General features: G+C 36.0%; 1 protein-coding gene across 5 annotated transcripts in view; it reads right to left on the reverse strand.

The window, feature by feature from the left end:
• Positions 1-19585, reverse strand: part of LOC148952733 (uncharacterized) — a 71181-nt gene that overhangs the window by 40944 nt on the left and 10652 nt on the right. For all 5 annotated transcript variants that reach the window (XM_089087390.1, XM_089087387.1, XM_089087388.1 and 2 more), the window contains exon 2: positions 8301-8602. In XM_089087390.1, coding sequence (XP_088943516.1) covers positions 8301-8602 — 302 coding nt within the window. The remainder of the gene's footprint in view (positions 1-8300; positions 8603-19585) is intronic.

Here is a 19585-nt window from a genome sequence, read left to right on the forward strand (position 1 = left end):
GGTGGGCTTGAGAGGGACGGTAGTCTTTCTTCAATAACTTTCACCTAATAAAAAAGGCAATAGCCCTTTGAATTTCCAATCAAATGCGCCCTTTTGAAGTTTCTACGACAACTCTTTCAATAAAAACTTTATATGCCCCCAGTGGATAACTTACAACCCTCGCCCTGAGGGCTGGGGGGGGGTGTCATCCTCAAAGACCTAATTTCCAGAACCTTCTACTACGTTGAACAAAATGGCTATCTGAAAATTTTGATTGGATGTATTTGGGGGAATGGTGGGCGTGAGAGAGGGGTTAGTTACCGTCCAATCACTTTCAACTATTAAAAAGGGCACTAGTCTTCTCAATTTCCAATTGAATGATCCCCCTTAGAAGTTTTTATGTCAAGTTTATCAATGAGCTCCTTATATTCCCCCAGGGTATAACTGAAAAACTTTGCCCTTGGAGCTCTGAGGGGTTTGTCATCCTTCAATACATAATTTTCAACACTTTCAATTACGTTGAACAAAATGCATATTTCGAAACTTTGATTGAGTATGTATAAAGACATGGTGGGCGTGAGAGGGGGTTCAATTACTCTCCGCTCACTTTCGACTATTAAAAATATTTCAATATATTTAGAGGGTATTTTATTTTAACCCTCTGTGTGGTTACAAGAGGGTAATATATTAAGAGGGGGGTTAATTACTCTTCACTCACTTTCGACTATTAAAATGGGCTATTTCAATTTCCAATCAAATGAGCCCCTTTTGAAATTTCTACAACAACTTTCTATATATACCTTATATGCCCCCAGGGCATAACTTACAACCCTTGCACTGAAAGCTCTGATGGGGTTATCATCCTAAAAGATCTAATTTCCATAACTTTTGAATACGTTGAACAAAATGGATATATCAAAATTTTGATTGGATGTGTTTGGGGAAGTGGTGGGCGTGAGAGGGGGGTTAGTTGCCCTTAAATCACTTTCGACTATTAAAAGGGCAATATCCCTTTCAATTTTCAATTGAATGAGCTCTTTTGGATGTTTTTACAACAACGCTTTCAATAAAAACCTTACATGCTCCCACGCCATAACTTAAAACCCATGTCCTGAGGGGTGTGGGGGGGATAGGTTGTCATCCTGAAGGAACTAATTTTCTAATCTATCAACAGCATTGATTAAAATGGATATATAAAAATGTTGATTGGATGCGTTTGGGGAAAAAGTGGGCGAGAGGGGGCTAGTTGCCCACAAATCATTTTCGACTATTAAAAAGGGCACTAGACCTCTGAATTTCCAATCGAATGAGCCCTTTTTCAAGTTTCTACAATAAAGGTTTCAATAAAAACTGATAACCCTTGCTCTGAAGACTGTGAGGGGAGTGTCCTGCTCAAAGGTATACTTTTCCGAACTTTAAATGTGTGGAACAAAACGGCTATTTCAAAATTCTGATTGGATGTGTTTGGAGAAGTGGTGGGCGTGGAAGGGATGTTAGTTGCCTTCCAATTACTTTCGACTCTTAAAAAGGGCACAAGCCATTTCAATTTCTGATCGAATGAATCCTTTTTGAAGTGTGTACGACAATGGTTTATGTAAAAAATTTATATGCCCCCAGGTCATAGCTTACAACTCTTGCTCTGAGAGCTGTATGGGGTGGTTTTCATTCTCCAAGACATAATTTCCAGAAATTAACTACGTTGAACATAATGGGTATCTCCAAATTTTGATGTGTTTGGGGGAATGATGGGCGTGGGGGGCTAGTTGCCCTCCAATCACTTTCGACTATTAAAAAAACGTACTAGCCCTTTGAATTTCCAATCGAATGAGCCTGTTTTGAAGTTTTTATGACAACGCCTTCTATAAAAACCTTATATGCCCCCAGGGCATAACTTAAAACCCTTGCCCTAAGGGTTGTGGGGGAGTGTCCTCCTCGAAAACATATTTTATATCCGGAAATCAACTATGCTGAACAAAATGGTTCTCCCAAAATCTTGATTGGATGTGTTTGGGGGAATGATGGGCGTGGGGGGGCTAGTTGCCCTCCAATCGCTTTCGACTATTAAAAAGGGCACTAGCCTTTTGAATTTCCAATCTAATGATTCTCTTTTGAAGTTTCGACGACAACGCCTTATCTAAAAACCTTATATGCTCCCTGGGTATAACTTAAAAACTTTGCGAGGGTTGTGGGGGAGTCTCCTTTTCACAAACAATTTTCTATCTTGAAATCAATACGCTGAACAAAATGGCTATCTCAAAATTTTGATTGGATGTGTTTGGGGATATGCTGGGCGTAGGGAGGGGGGGGGGGGCTAGTTGCCCTTCAATCACTTTCGACTACTAAAAAGGGTACTAACCCTTTGAATTTCCAATCGAATGAGCCTGTTTGCAAGTTTCTACGACAAAGCCTTCTATAAAACCTTATATGCCCCCAGGGCATAACTTAAAACCCTTGCCCTGAGGGCTGTGGGGGAGTGTCCTCCTCAAAAACATATTTTCTATTTGAAAATCAACTACGCTGAACAAAATGGCTATCTCAAAATTTTGATTGGATGTATCTGAGGGAATGATGGGCGTGGGGGGGGGGGGCGAGTTGCCCTCCAACCAATTGCGACTATTAAAAAGGGTACTAGACCTTTGAATTTCCAATCGAATGAGCCTGTATTGAAGTTTCTACAAAATCGCCTTCGATATAAACCTGATATACCACCACGGAATGGTTTTAACCCCTTACCCTGAGGATCGTTGTGGAGTGTCCTCCTCAAAAACATATTTTCTATCTTCAAATCAACTACGCTGAACAAAATGGCTTTCTCAAAATTTTGATTGGACGTGTTTGGGGATATGGTGGGCGTGGGGAGGGGGGGGCGAGTTGCCCTTCAATCACTTTCGACTACTAAAAAGGGTACTAGCCCTTTGAATTTCCAATCGAATGAGCCTTTTTGCAAGTTTCTACGACAACACTTTCTTTAAAATCTTATATGCCCCCAGGGCATAACTTAAAACCCTTGCCCTGAGGATTGTAGGGTAGTGTCCTCCTAAAAAATATAATTTCTCTCTGGAAATCAACTACGTTGAACAAAATGGTTATGTCAAAATTTTGATTGGATGTATCTGGGGGAATGATGGGCGTGGGGGGGAGGCTAGTTGCCCTCCAATCACTTGTGACTATTATAAAGGGAACTAGCCCTATGAATTTCCAATCTAATGAGCCTGTTTTGAAGTTTCTACGAAAACGCCTTCTATAAAAATATTATATGCCCCCAGGGCATAACTTAAAACCCTTGCCCCGAGGGTTGTGACGACAACTCCTTCGATACGAAGTGCCCGGGTATGGAGAAAAAAAACACACTGTGCCCACATCGTTCTTTACTTAGGCAGCGCTAGCGCGCTGCCTATGAAAGTAGGAACTTTGAAACGGGCTCATTCGATTGAAAATAGAAAGGGCTAATGCCCCTTTTAGTTTCCGTAAGACAACTAGTCCCCCTCATAGATTTTACTGACTGGCTGGTCATTTCTACTGTTTTTTGTCAATAATTAGTATAATGTCCGTTTCGAATACAATACGTAAAATGACTGCACGAGTCGGTAAAAAACTGCATTTACCATTACCGAGATTTAGATTTCGGTACATATCATGTCACTTTTTTAATGCTGTCAATTTAACCAAATGGAAGTTTATGCAGTGGTTGTGGTGTTTATGCATTCATTTCTGCCTTTTTAGTCTCGGTGGCAAGAAGGGTGTAGTGGAGGTCTCGACCGAACTATTTGCATAGTTTTCTTCTATTTTTATTATCCCCGTTTTTCTTCTTTACGATTTTTTTTTGGTTTTGAGAAATATATATTTGTACATTTATACGAATGGAACATGACAGATTAAGATAAATTGTGTTTTGTGAAGGACATATCTAATTACAAGAAATCTATCTTGTTATCTTTTTAATTAGATCTATGAGTAGTCAGGGCAAGAAAAGTGGCCAATTTTCGAAAAAAGGGGGAAACACCCCCTAAAAGTCATAGAACTTCAATGAGAATCACACCATCAGATTCAGCATATCAGAGAACCCTGCTGTAGAAGTTTCAAGCTCCTAAAGGTTTTTTTTCCAGGGGTGATCATATCGATCCAGTAGTCCTAGAATACCGTAAGAGGGCTCATTTGAACCGAAATTAAAAGTTCTAGCGCCCTTTTTAAGTGACCAAAAAAATTGGAGGGCAATTTGGCCTCCTCCCACGCTCATTTTTTTCCTGAAGTCACCCAATCAAAGTTTTGAGCTAGCGATTTTGTTCAGCATAGTCGAAAATCTAGTAAATATGTCTTTGAGGATGACTTAATCCCCCACAGTTCCCGGGGAAAGGGCTGCAAGTTATGAACTTTGCCCTTTGTTTACATATAGCATTGGTTATTGGGAAGTGAACAGACGTTTTCAGGAAGGATTTTTTTCGGGTGGGGTGGGGGGTTGGCGGAGGGGGTTACGTGGGAGGATCTTCCCATGGAGGATGTTTCCTTGGGGGAAGGGACATTTATGTGAAGGGGCACCGGATTTCCCCGCATTATTTAAAAAACGATCGGAAATTAAATAAAAAACAAACAAGTTTTTTCAACTGAAAGTAAGGAGCAACATTAAAACTTAAAATCAACAGAAATTATTACGTATATGAGGCATTTCACTCTCTAGTCAATACCTCGGTCTTTACGCTAAAGTTTTCTTAAGTACTTTCAAAAGAGCTATCTAATTAAACGGCCTTTGTGATTCAGGGATTTTTAATTCAAACAAAATTCGAACTTCAATTTCAATTTTCATTCAAAATTCAATTTCATTTCAATGACTTTGGTCTATATTTTTATTCTTTTTGCACTAAGGATGGCGGTGCAGGAGTCTTGACCGAAATCTTTGCGTTTTTTCTTAGTGTTCAGTGGATGTGATTGTTCTAGTGTTCCTTGCTTCTTTCATTGTCCTACGTTTTCTTAGCATTTTCTCTAGTACTAATGTCTAAAACCTAACTTAAGAGTCTACTTATCAATGGGGCAAGCCAGCAATCAGAGGCTAGCAAGTGCCTCTATAATTACCAGACACACTCTTAGCACCTTGCTTGTAACTGAATTTAATTATAGCTTCCCTAAAATCACTAGATATTCCCTCCTTTTCAAAAATTATAGTCATAACCTTCAGCAATGACTTATCTCTTACTTCGCATACCACTACATTCTACACTCATTTATCATGCTATCAGCAGCGTTTTTTCTTCTTATTTTTTTTCTTTTTATTCGTTTTTTATTTTTTTTACCCATTATTTTTCTTTTTTTAGCATCGCCTCTAACTCTTCCTCAAAAACCAATCTTTTTTTACTTCCAAATTATTGACAAATTATCCAGTCCTTTCTATATCATTTCCTTCAACTTTATCAGCGTTTAACATATTCTCAAGATGGCCTGCCCATCTCTCTTCAACATTTCATTTCGCAAGTTCTGTAAGCGAAAAGGCTGTTCCACTCAGGATTATAGTAAATTTGACTTCAATAAGTTAATGCCTTTTATTGCTGTTTCACTTATGTGTGACATAAGCTATCTACAAAGCTTCTAGGATTTAGAGCTGGATAATTTCTGATTGAGGTCTAAAATCAAGCTATATATTATGTCTCTAGATTGTTCATTTTAAAAATATATAGGAGTAATCCCTGTATAATGATACAGAATAATATTGATAACTTCGGAGATTACACTGTCTTTCCATGACGATAAATAAATAAAATTTCAAATAGGGATAAAATCCTTTTAATAGACAGTGATTTTCAAAAACAGTGATAAAATTTCACAAAAAATAAACAATTTTATTCAAGAATATAGCTTTAAATCGTGACACAGGTGAATTTGGTTTGAATTCTATCTATGATAATTTATTATAATCTGACAGAGTAAAGTTCAATTTACCCAATGTAGTTAACCTCTGTCCAAGTGTTAGTTCATTCAACGCTAATGAACCAGTTCCAAGAAGGTCAAACAGACTAGCTTCCGCTTCTGCTTTGAAAAGAATTAGATTACTAAACAATATGTAGTTTTATTTTATTTCGTATATAAACTATTGTTTTTACTTGTTTTAGTTTAATTTTACTATTGATGACGGTCACTGTATATCAACCGAAATATCTAGTATTTTTTTGTGAAATTTTATCACTGTTTGTGAAAATCAGAGTCTATTAAAAGGATTTGATTCCTATTTGAACTTGTATTTATTTATCGTGATGCAGATTAATAATTATATCCTACAGAAAAATAAAGAGGCACTAGTAATAAACAAAAAAAATCTTCTGTTTCTTCTTCGCTGCTATTCAGGTAAAAAAAGAAACTACAGCACCACCTAAACTAATGGTCTAAATTTGCCCTTCATTGTAAATATTGTGTATTTTAAACTGCGTTTTTTATTCGTTATAACATCAAAAACCAAAACCATAACACTAATGAAGTTTACAGGAAATAAAAAACAATTTCTTAGAATGAATGTTCTTATGACTTTGAAATTACCTTTACTATCTTAAAAGGGTACTTGTTTACCACTATTTTTTTCAGTTCATTCTTAAGAAGAAAACTAATACCTAGAAACAAATTTAAAATGTCAATTGGAAGCAATCAAATAGAAATGTTTGAAGAAAATCTGTTTAGTTTAATAAAGCAATATTTGGAATTAACAAATAATTTACCAACTGTTTTCTATACATTTGAAAGGGGCATAGTTAGGAGGAAGAAACTTCATTGCATTTGAAAGTTTGTTACAAAACATTACAAATTGTAATACAATTTTCGTATTTCATTGCAGAACATTTTTAAACCATGTTTTGTTTTGAGTGAGTATAGATGACACTAGTCTTTAGGACGTTTGAAGGATACTGTAACTCCACTCTTATTTGTTGTAGTTTCTATTATTTTATGTTTAATTTGAAATTCATTATAATCTCTATTCGTTTTAGGTTACTGTTGTTGCAGTTGTGAGCAGGGGGGGGGGTCTAATTTGTATATCCCATCCGACATATTTAAAATCGTTAAAACAATTTATTTTGAAAAAGTGCGACATGCCTGCCTTTTCTAGCTGAACGTATCTGTGAAGTATTGGCCATTTTGGTGCCCTTCAGGCTGTATAGTCATTCCTTGATCATTCTGAGTAAAAGGACTATATAGCCATTCCTTGATCATTCTGAGTAAAATGTTGATGTCAAAGTTTTGATCAAATTCCTTGGGAGATTACAGGGTTACCCAGGGCACGGTAGGGCACGGAAGGGGGACTGGTTCCCTCAATTCATTTTCAACTCTTAAAAAGGGCACTATAACTTTCAATTAATGATCCAATCAGCCCCTCTCAAGTTTCTATAATCATTTTTTCGATGCAAAGTTGCCAGGAGATGTAAAATAATAGTGTATGGGAGATATATTGCTTGATCATTCTGAGTAAAATGACTATATAGTCATTCCTTGATCATTCTAAGTACAATGTTGATGTCAAAACTTTGATCAAATTTCTTGGGAGATTACAGGGTTACCCAGGAGAGAAAGGGCACGGAAGGGGGACTGGAACCCTAAATTCATTTTCAACTCTTAAAAAGGGCATTATAATTTTCAATTAATGATCCAATCAGCCCCTCTCAAGTTTCTATAATCAGTTCTTCAAGACTAAGTGGCAGGAAGACGTAAAATAATAGTGTATGGGAGATATATTGCTTGATCATTCTGAGTAAAATGACTATATAGTCATTCCTTGATCATTCTAAGTAAAATGTTGATGTCAAAATTTTGATCAAATTCCTTGGGAGATTACAGGGTTACCCAGGAGAGAAAGGGCACGGAAGGGGGACTGGAACCCTAAATTCATTTTCAAATATTTGAAAGGGCACTAGAACTTTTAATTCATGATCCAATCAGCCCCTCCCAAGTTTCTATAATCACTTCTTCAAGACTAAATGGCTGTTAGACGTAAAATAATAGTGTATGGGAGATAGGCTATATTGCTTGATCATTCTGAGTAAAATGACTATATAGTCATTCCTTGATCATTCTGAGTAAAATGTTGATCTCAAAACTTTGATCAAATTCCTTGGGAGATTACAGGGTTACCCAGGAGAGAAAGGGCACGGAAGGGGGACTGGAACCCTAAATTCATTTTCAAATCTTAAAAATGGCACTAGAACTTTTAATTCATGATCCAATCCGCACCTCGCAAGTTTCTATAGTCACTTCTTCAAGACTAAGTGGCTGGGGGAAATGAAATAATAATGCATGGGACACATATTGCTCTTTACTTAGTCAATGCTACAGTATACTCTGAGAAAACTCACCTTGAATGGTATTGGACATGGATTGTCCTTAGTTGGCTCGCCATCTTCAAAATGTAATGAGCATACGTACTGGCGGATCTTTGGCCCCCAATTTCGATCATCAGAAATATTTTCAATCCACTGAGAGTAATACATATTTCTTTTCATAGGGAAATTGAAAAGCTTGAAGGGTCGTTGACAGGTACAATCTCTTTTTATCACTCTATGGGTTTTGCAAGGTTGACTTAACCAAACTTTTAGCATCCTGGCAGTATTGCTACACCTAGGATATGCACATTTTCCTCTTTCTGGATATACAGGTCCTATAAAATATTAAATTTGAGGGATGTAGCAAATAAAGCATGCTAAACTAACTGATGCACCCAAAGAGATTTAATTGGCAAGCTCACTGTATCAGATTTCTATTTCAATCTTAGTATATGTCAAACTCATAGCCATACCTACAACTTTATGGTAGAAGCTGAAGACAAAGGAATCTTGCTTTTTTGGATCTTTGAAAAGAATGTTGGGTCAATGAGGGGTGTAATATGCTGTTGAACATAAAAAAGAATGCATGATCTATTACAAACCTGAATTATGGTTGCAGTGATAGCTGGTGAAACCATTGGACATCTTGGGAGCATTGAAATGCGTGTAGCAGAACCCAAACCACCAATATAGAGTTTACTGTATCATATTTCTATTTTAATCTTAGTAAATGTCAAATTCGTAGCCATACCTACAATTTATGGTAGAAGCTGAAGACAAAGGAGAAATCTTGCTTTCTTTAGGTCTTTGAAAAGAGCTTTGGGTCAATGAAGAGTATAATGTGCTGTTGAACATAAAACGGAATGCATGATCTATTACAAACCTGAACTATGGTTGCAGCGATACGTAAAAGTCTATTCAAGTCTATTGATTATCTTTCATTGTTCCTCTCTGGGTTTTGCATTTTAACAAAAATAAGAACGTAGCCAATTTAGTATATTGCTTGAGTAATTCAAATTTAGTCTATATTTATCTAATAGCATTTTAAATATTCAAGACATATCTTTAGAGTGTTACTAATCATCACGGGTTCACTTCGGCTAATAACGTTTTTATTAGTAATAAATATATGTAACTTACGAATTAACTTACGTAACAAACTTCTATATTATGGATTTTTAACACGTATATTAGAGGGTTTGCCCCCTAGTCAAAACCTTGCTCTTTAAGCTAAAGTTCGAATTTTGTTCCAATTCCTTAAAAATACCCCTTAATCACAAAGGCCGTTAATTAGAATAAATAGCTTTGGCTTAAAGAGCGAGGTATTGACTAGGGGGCGGACCAAATCATATACGTAATAATTTCTGTTCGTTTTAAGTTTTGATGTTGCTCTTTACTTTCAGTTCAAAAAATTGTTTTTTTTTAAATCTAGCTTTTCATCGTTTTCTAAATAATGCTGGGGAATCCTGCACCCCATTCATAGCAATATCCCTTCCCCCATGAAAGCTTTCTCCATGGCGAGATCCTTTCACGTAACCCCGACCCCCCCCCACTACTAGAAAAAATCCCACCTGAAAACGTTGTATACTTCCCAATAACTAATTCCTATATGTTAACATTGGGTGAAGTTCAGAACTTTCAGCCCTCCCCTCGGGGACTTCGGGGGATTAAGTCATCCTAAAAGACATAATTATCATATTTTCGACCATGCTGAACAAAATGAATATCTCAAAATTTTGATCGGGTGGCTTTGGGAAAAAAATGAGCGTGGGGGGGCCCAGTTGCCTTCCATTTTTTTTGGTCACTTAAAAAGGGCACTAGAACTTTTAATTTCCGTTCCAATGAGTCCTCCCACGATATTCTAGGACAACTGGGTCAATACGATCACCCCTGGGAAAAAAAAATAAAATAAAATAAACACACATCCATGATCTTTCTTCTGGCAAAAAATGCAAAATTCCAGATTTTTGTAGATAGGTGCTTGAAACCTCTACAGCAGGGTTCTCTGATACAATGAATATGATGGTGTGATTTTTATTAAGGTTCCGTATCTTTTAGGGGGTCTTTCCCCCTTTTTTCTAAAATCAGCCGAATTTTCTCAGGCGCGTAGCTTTTGATGGGTAAGACTAAACTTGATGAAACTTATATATTTGAAATCAGAATTAAAATCTGATTCTTTTGATGTAGGCTATCTATGAGAGAGAGAGAGAGAGAGAGAGAGAGAGAGAGAGAGAGAGAGAGAGCGAGAGAGAGAGAGAGAGAGAGAGAGAGATAGAGAGATAGATATATTTATTATAAGAAAAAAAACAGTTTAAAATAATTTTAATGGCCAAACAAATAATTAAACTTGTCCAAGTGGGTGACAAAAATACACTAACATAACAAAAAATAAAAAAACGAAAAAAATAACCTATCTATCTATCACAGTCCCCAAACAGTACCAAAAACCTTACACTCTAACATTTTCATTAAATTTACTATCATGTTTATAATCATCACCCCCAGGAGCCATAAAAATTTACCAATATCATTAAAAAAAAAAAAAAAAAAAAAAAAAAAACTAAAATTCATACTTACTAAAAAGCATCCCTTTAATTACTACCTTAAACGAAGAAATATCACCTATATTTTTTATATTTTGATCAAGATGGTTCCAACTTCTGATCCCCCTGTGAAGCAAAGAAAACATTGATCGGGCCGAAATAACCGGCGGAATATTAATCTCTACAGATGACCTAGTATCATAATCATGGACAGAAGATCTCAGGTTTGCCAAGCTATCAAAATACGGGAGGTTTATACCCTTCTGAATCCTAAAAATGAATAGAAGTGTATACAACTCCCGTAATCCGGAAGCTGGCAGTATCTTTACACGCTCATACACGTATCGTACCGAATCCCGGGGTTGTAGGCCATCTAACAGCCGAACAGCGTTGTTTAGCAGAGCTCCTATTAGCCGAACAGTTGAAGGAAATGTTTTAAGCCAGACACTACCACAATACAATATAAACGGATGAATAATGAAAAAATAAAGAAGGCGCATAACAAAAGGAGGAAAAAAATGCCTAAGTTTTCTCATTAGACCCAGGTTTGAGGTCGCATAAAAAATATCTACCGCCCACTGAAGATACGAGCATATTTATGGCCCCGGTTACTTTTGCAGAATTTCAAAAGGTCATTAAGAATTTAAAAAATGGTAATTCATTGGGATATGATGAACTTTCAACTAATTTGCTAAAAAATATTGCAGGTGAAATTTTTGAACCATTGCTTCATATTTTAAATTTATGTATTTTCTCAGGTACATTTCCTAAAAGATGGAAAATTGCACGTGTAATACCATTGCATAAAAAAGGAGATAAATCTGATACAAATAATTATCGTCCTATTGCAATTTTATCACCATTGTCTAAAGTATTGGAAAAAATTTTAAAAGGAAGGATTACTAATTATCTAGATAAAATAAATTTTTTTACCAAACATCAGTTTGGATTTAGGGCAGGCCATTCGACGGAACAAGCAGTTGCAGCTCTTGTATTAGAAATAAATGACTGCTTAGATAGTAATTATCATGTATCTACTGTTTTTTATGATGTTAAAAAAGCATTTGACACTTTAAACCATGAAATTCTTTTTGATAAAATGGAAAATTCCGGTATAAGAGGGAAAGGACTAGATATAATAAGATCATACCTTTATGGACGTAAAATCGTGGTAGATGTTGATGGACATTTGTCTAGTTTAAATGATCTTGAAGATATTGGTGTCCCACAAGGATCGGTATTAGGTCCGCTTTTATTTTTGATGTATATTAATGATCTCCCACGATGTTTGCAGGGAAATAATGGTCTTGCAATTTTATTCGCAGATGACACAGTTGTTTCTGTTAAAGCGAAGGATTCATCTACATTGATTCAAAATCTGTTTAACACTGTTAGTTCAGTTAATCGATGGTTTGTATCTAATTATTTAGTACCGAATTTTAAGAAGACTGAATTTATGGTTTTTGGTCATTCAAAACGTGCTACTAAAAAAATTTCATTTCAGGAGCTTCAAGTTGGTGAGCATAAAATACGTAGAGTTCAATCGTATCGTTATTTAGGAGTTTTTATTGATCCCCTTTTGTCATTTCAAACTCATATTGATCATTTAAGGGTGAAATTTTCGCAAAATATTGGGTCTATGTATCGTTTGCAACATGTTTTTCCATTTTCAATTTTAAAAATAATTTATCATTCTTTGATTGCTCCTTATTTAAATTATTGCACAATTATTTATTTAAATACTTTTTGGACGCATATAAAACCCCTACAGATCCTTCAAAATAAAGCAGTGAGAATACTTGGAAATTTTTTACATCGTCCATCAAAACTTAGAGATGCATCGGAAACTGAAACATTATTTCTTTTCTTGAATTTATTAGATCTGAAACATATAAGAGAACTTAATATATCAATATGGCATTTTAAAATACAAGATCCTAGTAGTTATTTTTATGAAAAATCTCTGTTGATTCTGCCCCCTCCTTCGGCTCTTAGGTGTTCTGGAACATATCGAATTCCCTTTGTTAATTGTGAAAGATCTAGATTTTCAATTAGATACCAAATACCATTTATTTCAAATAAATATAGGCTGAAAGATAGAATTCAAATTGAGTCATTTCGGCAAATATCAGTTCTAAGGAAGAAAATATTAAAATTATGTATTGACCTGTGATGGTGGAATAGAAATTTTTTTTATTATTATTATTATTTTTTTTGTTTATATTTGTTACCCATGTTGGGATAGCCTTCCATGCCCCACTTGTCCAGCGTTTGTTTTCTTTATGTTTGTTATTTTTTTTGTTTTTTTCTTTAACCAGGTTTTTTTTTCTTTCTCTCTTTTGTTATGATGAGGAAATGTTTTTTATTTTGTTTTTTTTTTTTTTTTTGTTTTTTTTTTATTATTATTATTAATACCCAATTTTACGAGCTTTGCTCTCTGTTGGGGGTATATGTTTTTTTGTTATGTTGATTTATTCAAATAAAAATCTTCTTCTTCTTCTTCTTCTAGGAGACACAGTTTTACAAACATAATGTACATGGTGCTTGAATGATAAAACGTCATGAATATAAACCCCCAGGTACTTATAAGAACACACCCGCTTTAAAGTTCCATACTGTGTTACAATATCCTTAATCCATGGATAAAAAGCTGGTGAACGCGAAAAAATAACAAAATTAGTCGTACCCAAATTAATCTTTAACTTCTTTACCTTCAACCAGGAATTTAACCTTTCATCAGTACCTTTCATCGATGTCTGAAGCAATTCTTCTGTCTTCGTGGTACTAAAAGCAACTGTGTCCTCAGCAAATAATGATACCGTCTCATTGGGATTTTTGGCCATATCACTAACATTAAAACAACAACTTGGGATACAATTAGGCATATCATTAATATAAAATAAAAAAAGAATCGGACCAAGAACTGACCCCTGCGGGACACCACTGGCCACTGGGCAGGGTCCTGATTGTATACAAGTCATCTCTACAAACTGGTACCGGTTACTAAGGAAACTCCGTATAAAGTCAAGAGCTTTACCTCGGATCCCATAGACCTCGCATTTTTCCAGGAGTAGGCCATGGTCAACTGTATCAAAAACCTTTTGTAGGTCTAGAAACACTGCACCAACCTTAAATCCTTCATCTAAAGCTATTATACTAGTTAATTATACTAGTCAAAAATATCAATGCATCCTCTGTCTTCCTATCTTTTCTGAAACCGAAGTGATTATTATTCAACAAATTAAACTTCTCTAAAAAATAGGTCAACCGATTACTAAAACATTTTTCAATAAGACGAGATATAACTGGCAAGACTGATATTGGGCGATAATTACCCAAATCATTTCTATCACCATCTCTATAAACCGGTGTCACTCTTGCTTTTTTTTAAACAATCTGGAAACCTTCCTTGACGGAAGCAATCATTAATTATTGATGTCAAAACACCAGATATACAAGGGAAAATGCATTTTAGAATTTTTAGGCTCACTAGGTCACTACTGGACGAACTATTTTTCATACTATAGATAATATCCCTTAACTCATCTAATGTAATCATCTTTAGATGTAGTGATACATATTGGTATCAAAATTCCGTTTTTTAGAGTTTCGGTTACCATTGAGCCGGGTTGCTCCTTACTTACAGTTCGTTATCACGAACTGTTTGATTACTGCCATAAACCTTTTCTTTAGAAGATTTTCTTCTTTGGCTTTGTCATGGTGGATAGGTTTGGCTTTAGATCTTTTATTCATGGCATATTCTTGATGAACAAAAAAGCTCAATCAGAATAAGATCAGTCCCTTTGCAGTCCTTTTAAAATCTGGTGGTTTCCAAGGACAAGGTCACATATGCTGGTGCACTTTATTCTTAAGCATGTTATCCTGCAGTTAATAATTTACTTATTATAGGAAAATAAAAAAAATTAAAGAAATCATCGTACAGCACAGATGTCATAGAGGGTTTGGGGAGCATTTAATTAATCCCAAATTCTTACTTAGACCTCTTTTTCTGTGATAAAACTGATCAAAAGGCACCAAACCTTGCTTTTAATGTCCTTGCAGTCCAACACGTTATACGATCAGAATTACAAGACAAAAAGCTAAATATTCATTTTAAGTTATAGCTAGGTACATAGCTGTTTGATGAGAATTCACACAACAAAAAAAAACTTGGTCTCTGGGGGCAACACAATCCGTGCAGCCCTGGGAAAATTGGCACCAAATCATGGCAACAGCCTATTTCTAACAGAGACTATCTTGATATATAGTAGAATATGGTCAAGTTTTAATTGTGGGGCCCTTAGGTTCTAGCTGCTTCCTTCCCTGCTAGTTGGTTCATATAGACATGTTGTACCTCTCCAAATTAATGAGAGTCAAATTGCCGATGTTGATCAGTTGCCAACGTTGCCAATAGCTAACGTTTGTCACAGTAAAACTAAAAATATACTATACTTTAAGCCCTTTATTTCTGAGCTTGTCAATTACAAAGTGATTATTTCAAAGTCAAAGTAAAAATTGTAAGTACATATTTCACAAACGGTGTTTGATGTTCATCAAAGTTGACATTTAAAGGCATTTGAGGCAATTCCTTACAAACATGAGGCCATACTTACAATTTCAGCATCTTAAAATAAAACAAAATATTCAACATAGATGAATATTTTGGCTTTACAGATGCTGTCCAATATTTACAACATTTACAATCTTACAGCTTTACAATCATAAACCTGAGACTAACATTTTCATATTGGGTTCTATAAGTAAGCACAGTCAGTAAGCCCAAATATTCCACAAATGGTGCTTGGTTTAAAAAGTGATGAAAACGTCCTGCTGTCCACGTGTTCGAATGATTAGTGTATCATTCCCATAAATTGATTTGCTTTGGAAGCAACTTTTGATGGATGGACACAAAATTTAAGGTTGGCATCAATAAGTATCCTAATATCTCTCTTGTACTCTGTTTTGTCAAGTTCCACTTCTGTGTTATCAACTTTAATGATAATTGAATCATTGATATTCTCAAAGGAGTTGCCAGTCCATATTACTTTACATCTATTCACATTAAAATTTAATCTTATGTCTGATTGATTTTGGACAAGTATCAACCAGGAAGATTTCTACATCTTCCTGTGTCAAAATGTGTCAAATGTATGGTAGGCGTGAGAGGGGGGTTAGTTGCCCTTCAATCACTTTCGACTATTGAAAGGGCACTATCCCTTTCAATTTTCAATTGAATGAGCCCTTTTTGATGTTTTTACAACAGTGCTTTCTATAAGAACCTTACATGCTCCCAGGTTATAACTTAGAACCTTTGCCCTGATGGTTGTGGGGGGGGATGGGTTGTCATCCTTAAAGACCTAATTTCCAAAACTTTCAACTGCGTTGAATAAAATGGCTATCTAAAAATTTTGATTGGATGTGTTTGGGGAAATGGTGGGCGTGAGAGAGGGTAAGTTGCCCTCAAATCACTTTCGACTATTAAAAAGGGCACTTGCCCTTTGAATTTGCAATCGAATGAGGCCTTTTTCAAGTTTCTACGACAAGATTTCAATAAAAACATTATATACCCCCATGGAATAACTTAGAACCCTTGCCCTGAAGACTGTGGGGGGAGTGTCCTGCTCAAAGATATAATTTCCAGAAGTTTAAACTGCGTGGAACAAAATGGCTATCTATAATTTTTTATTGGGTATGTTTGGGGAAATGGTGGAAGTGGAAGGGATGTTAGTTGCCTTCCAATCACTTTCGACTATTAAAACGGGCACTAGCAATTTCAATTTCCAATCGAATGAGCCCTTATTGAAGTTTCTACGACGACGCGTTCTATAAAACCCTTACTTGCCCCCAGGGCATAACTTACAACCCTTGCCCTGAGGGCTGTGGGGGAGTGTCCTCCTCAAAAACATAATTTATATCTGGAAATCCACAAAACTGAACAAAATGGCTATCTAAAAATTTTGATTGGATGTGTTTGGGGAAGATGTGGGCGAGAGAGAAGGCTAGTTGACCTCAAAAGACTTTCGACTATTAAAAAGGGCACTAGACCTTTGAATTTCCAATCGAATGAGCCCTTTTTCAAGTTTCTACGACAAAGATTTCAACAAAAACTTATAGGCCCCTAGGGCATAACTTATAACCCTTGCCCTGAAAACTGTGGGGGGAGCGTCCTGCTCAAAGGTATAATTTCCTGTACTTTAACTGCGTGGAACAAAAAGGCTATCTCAAAATTTTGATTGGATGTGTTTGGGGAAATGGTGGGCGTGGAAGGGGTGTTAGTTGCCTTCCAATTACTTTTGACTATTAATAAGAGCACTAGCCATTTCAATTTCCAATTGAATGAGCCCTTTTTGAAGCTTCTACAACAACAATTACTATAAAAACTTTATATATCCCCGGTGCATAATTGACAATCCTTTCCCTCAGAGCTCTGAGGGGGTTGTCATTCTGAAAAGCCTAATTTAGAGTCCATAAAACTACGTTGCATAAACTGGCTATTTAAAAATTTTGATTGGATGTGTATGTAGAAAAGGTGGGCGTGAGAGAGGGATTAGTTGCCCTCCAATCACTTTCGACTATTAAAAAGGGCACTAGCCCTTTGAATTTTCAATCGAATGAGCCTTTTTTGAAGTTTTTACGACAACGCTTTCTATAAAAATCTTAAATGCCCTCGGGGCATAACTTACAACCCTTGCCCTGATGGCTGTGGGGGAGTGTCCTTCTCCAAGAAATGATTTCTATCTGGAAATCAACTACGCTGAACAGAATGGCTATCTCAAAATTTTGAGTGGATGTGTTTGGGGGAATGATGGGCGTGGGGGGGGGGGCTATTTGCCCGCCAATCACTTGCAACTATAAAAAAGGGCACTAGCCCTTTGAATTTGCAATCAAACGACCCTTTTTGAAGTTTCTACAACAACGCTTTCTACAAAAACCTTATATGCCCGCAGGGCATACCTTACAACCCTTACCCTGAAGGCCGTGGGGGAGTGTCCTCCTCAAAAACATAATTTCTATCTGGAAATCGACTACGCTGAACAAAATGGCTATCTCAAAATTTTGATTGGATGTGTTTTCGGGAAATGGTGGGCGTGGAAGGGGTTTTAGTTGCCTTCCAATCACTTTCGACTGGCACAAGCCACTCCAATTTCCAATTGAATGAGCCCTTTTCGAATTTGCGACGACAACTTCTTTGATACAAAGTACCCTGCTCTAAAGGAAAAAATAATAAATGATACATTGTGCCAACTTCGTTCTTATATGCCCCCAGGGCATAACTTAAAACCCTTGCCCCGAGAGTTGTAGGGGAGTGTCCTCTTCAAAAAGATATTTTCTATCTGGAAATCAACTAAGCTGAACAAAATGGCTATCTCAAAATTTTGATTGGATGTGTCTGGGGGAATGATTGGTGTGGGGGGGGGGGCTAGTTGCCCTCCAATCACTTTCGACTATTAAAAAGGGCACTAGCCACTCCAATTTCTAATCGAATGAGCCCTTTTCGAAGTTTCTACAACAACTCCTTTGATATGAAGTGCCCGGGTATGGAGAAGAAAAAAGAAAAATAAATAATACATTTCCTACATTGTTCTTTACTGAGGCAGCGCTATCACGCTGCCTATGATTATAAAGTAAGGACTTTATTCTTAGTGTTTTCTTGCAGTTTTTTACATAGCCTAGGGCTATATCTGGCACTATTAGGGAGGGAGGGGCTTTTGTCATGATAGCAACCATTATATTTGAAAAGTTTTGATTGGGGAATCAAAAGGTACTACTCTCTATTATTAGAGTATTTCTTCCAGAAGAGCTCATAGACTGCAATATTAATAAGTTGAGGAGGGTTTACTACTTTACTAACAATATACATACAACCATTATAGTCTGCAAGAGCAAACAGCAAATACTCAGATTTTAAGATAGCAAATGCTAATCAACGAGCAAAGAAAAGAGTAGTGCTATTATTTATTATTAAATAATTTATTTATTAGGCTATTATTATAACAAAAGCTTCGCTTATCATACAATTGTAAAACATAACAGCAATCTATAGAATGAGCTATATTTATCTATTAAAATGGGGGGGGGGGGGTGAAGCAATTTTCCTTTAGCAATGAGATAAGTAAGCAAAGCAATTATGATTGTTTTAAAGTGGTTTCTAAGTTCTTTTTTGGGGGGGAGGGGGGTCCTTTAAATGGTTCTTTGGCCTTAATTATTGAATCATCCCAATTATTTACACGTCTTAGACACAATTTTCCAAATTTCCTAGACCTTGTAAATTAGGATTTAGCATAGATATGATGCTCAAAACACTTTCTTTGGTCTCTACTTGTGCTGTAGACCTATTTCTGAAAGTTTTAGTTTCATAGCAAAAGGTTCTGTGTGTTATCAGTGGTGAGTTTTCTCTGGAGGGGTAAAGAAATATATTTTAAAAGAGCTTTCCAGGGCATTAATTTATGCTCTGAACTCATTTCTAGAAGTTTTATTTACCCAACTCAGCTAATTTCCAAGATAGGAAAAAATACCCTTATTTAGACCTTTATCCAGCCAATTGTTTTCAATCTCTCAGGGCTAGATCCTGGGGGCGAAAGGCTGGAAGTACCCCCTAGGGGGTAAAATTAACTAAAAAGTAAATTACAAAGAAAAACTTCCTGAAAAAAAACGTAATTCAACATTTTAAATTATCTAAATTACAATACCCATGTGTTTTGTCTGGCATCATGTTTTAGTAGCCTCTGGCTTTTCTCTTTTGCTTTGCTTTAAGAGCTCATTTGTGCATTGAGA

Source organism: Artemia sp. Qi Xiang Cuo, chromosome 4, assembly GCF_049724085.1.
Source record: "Artemia sp. Qi Xiang Cuo chromosome 4, ASM4972408v1, whole genome shotgun sequence".
NCBI lineage: Eukaryota > Metazoa > Arthropoda > Branchiopoda > Anostraca > Artemiidae > Artemia > Artemia sp. Qi Xiang Cuo.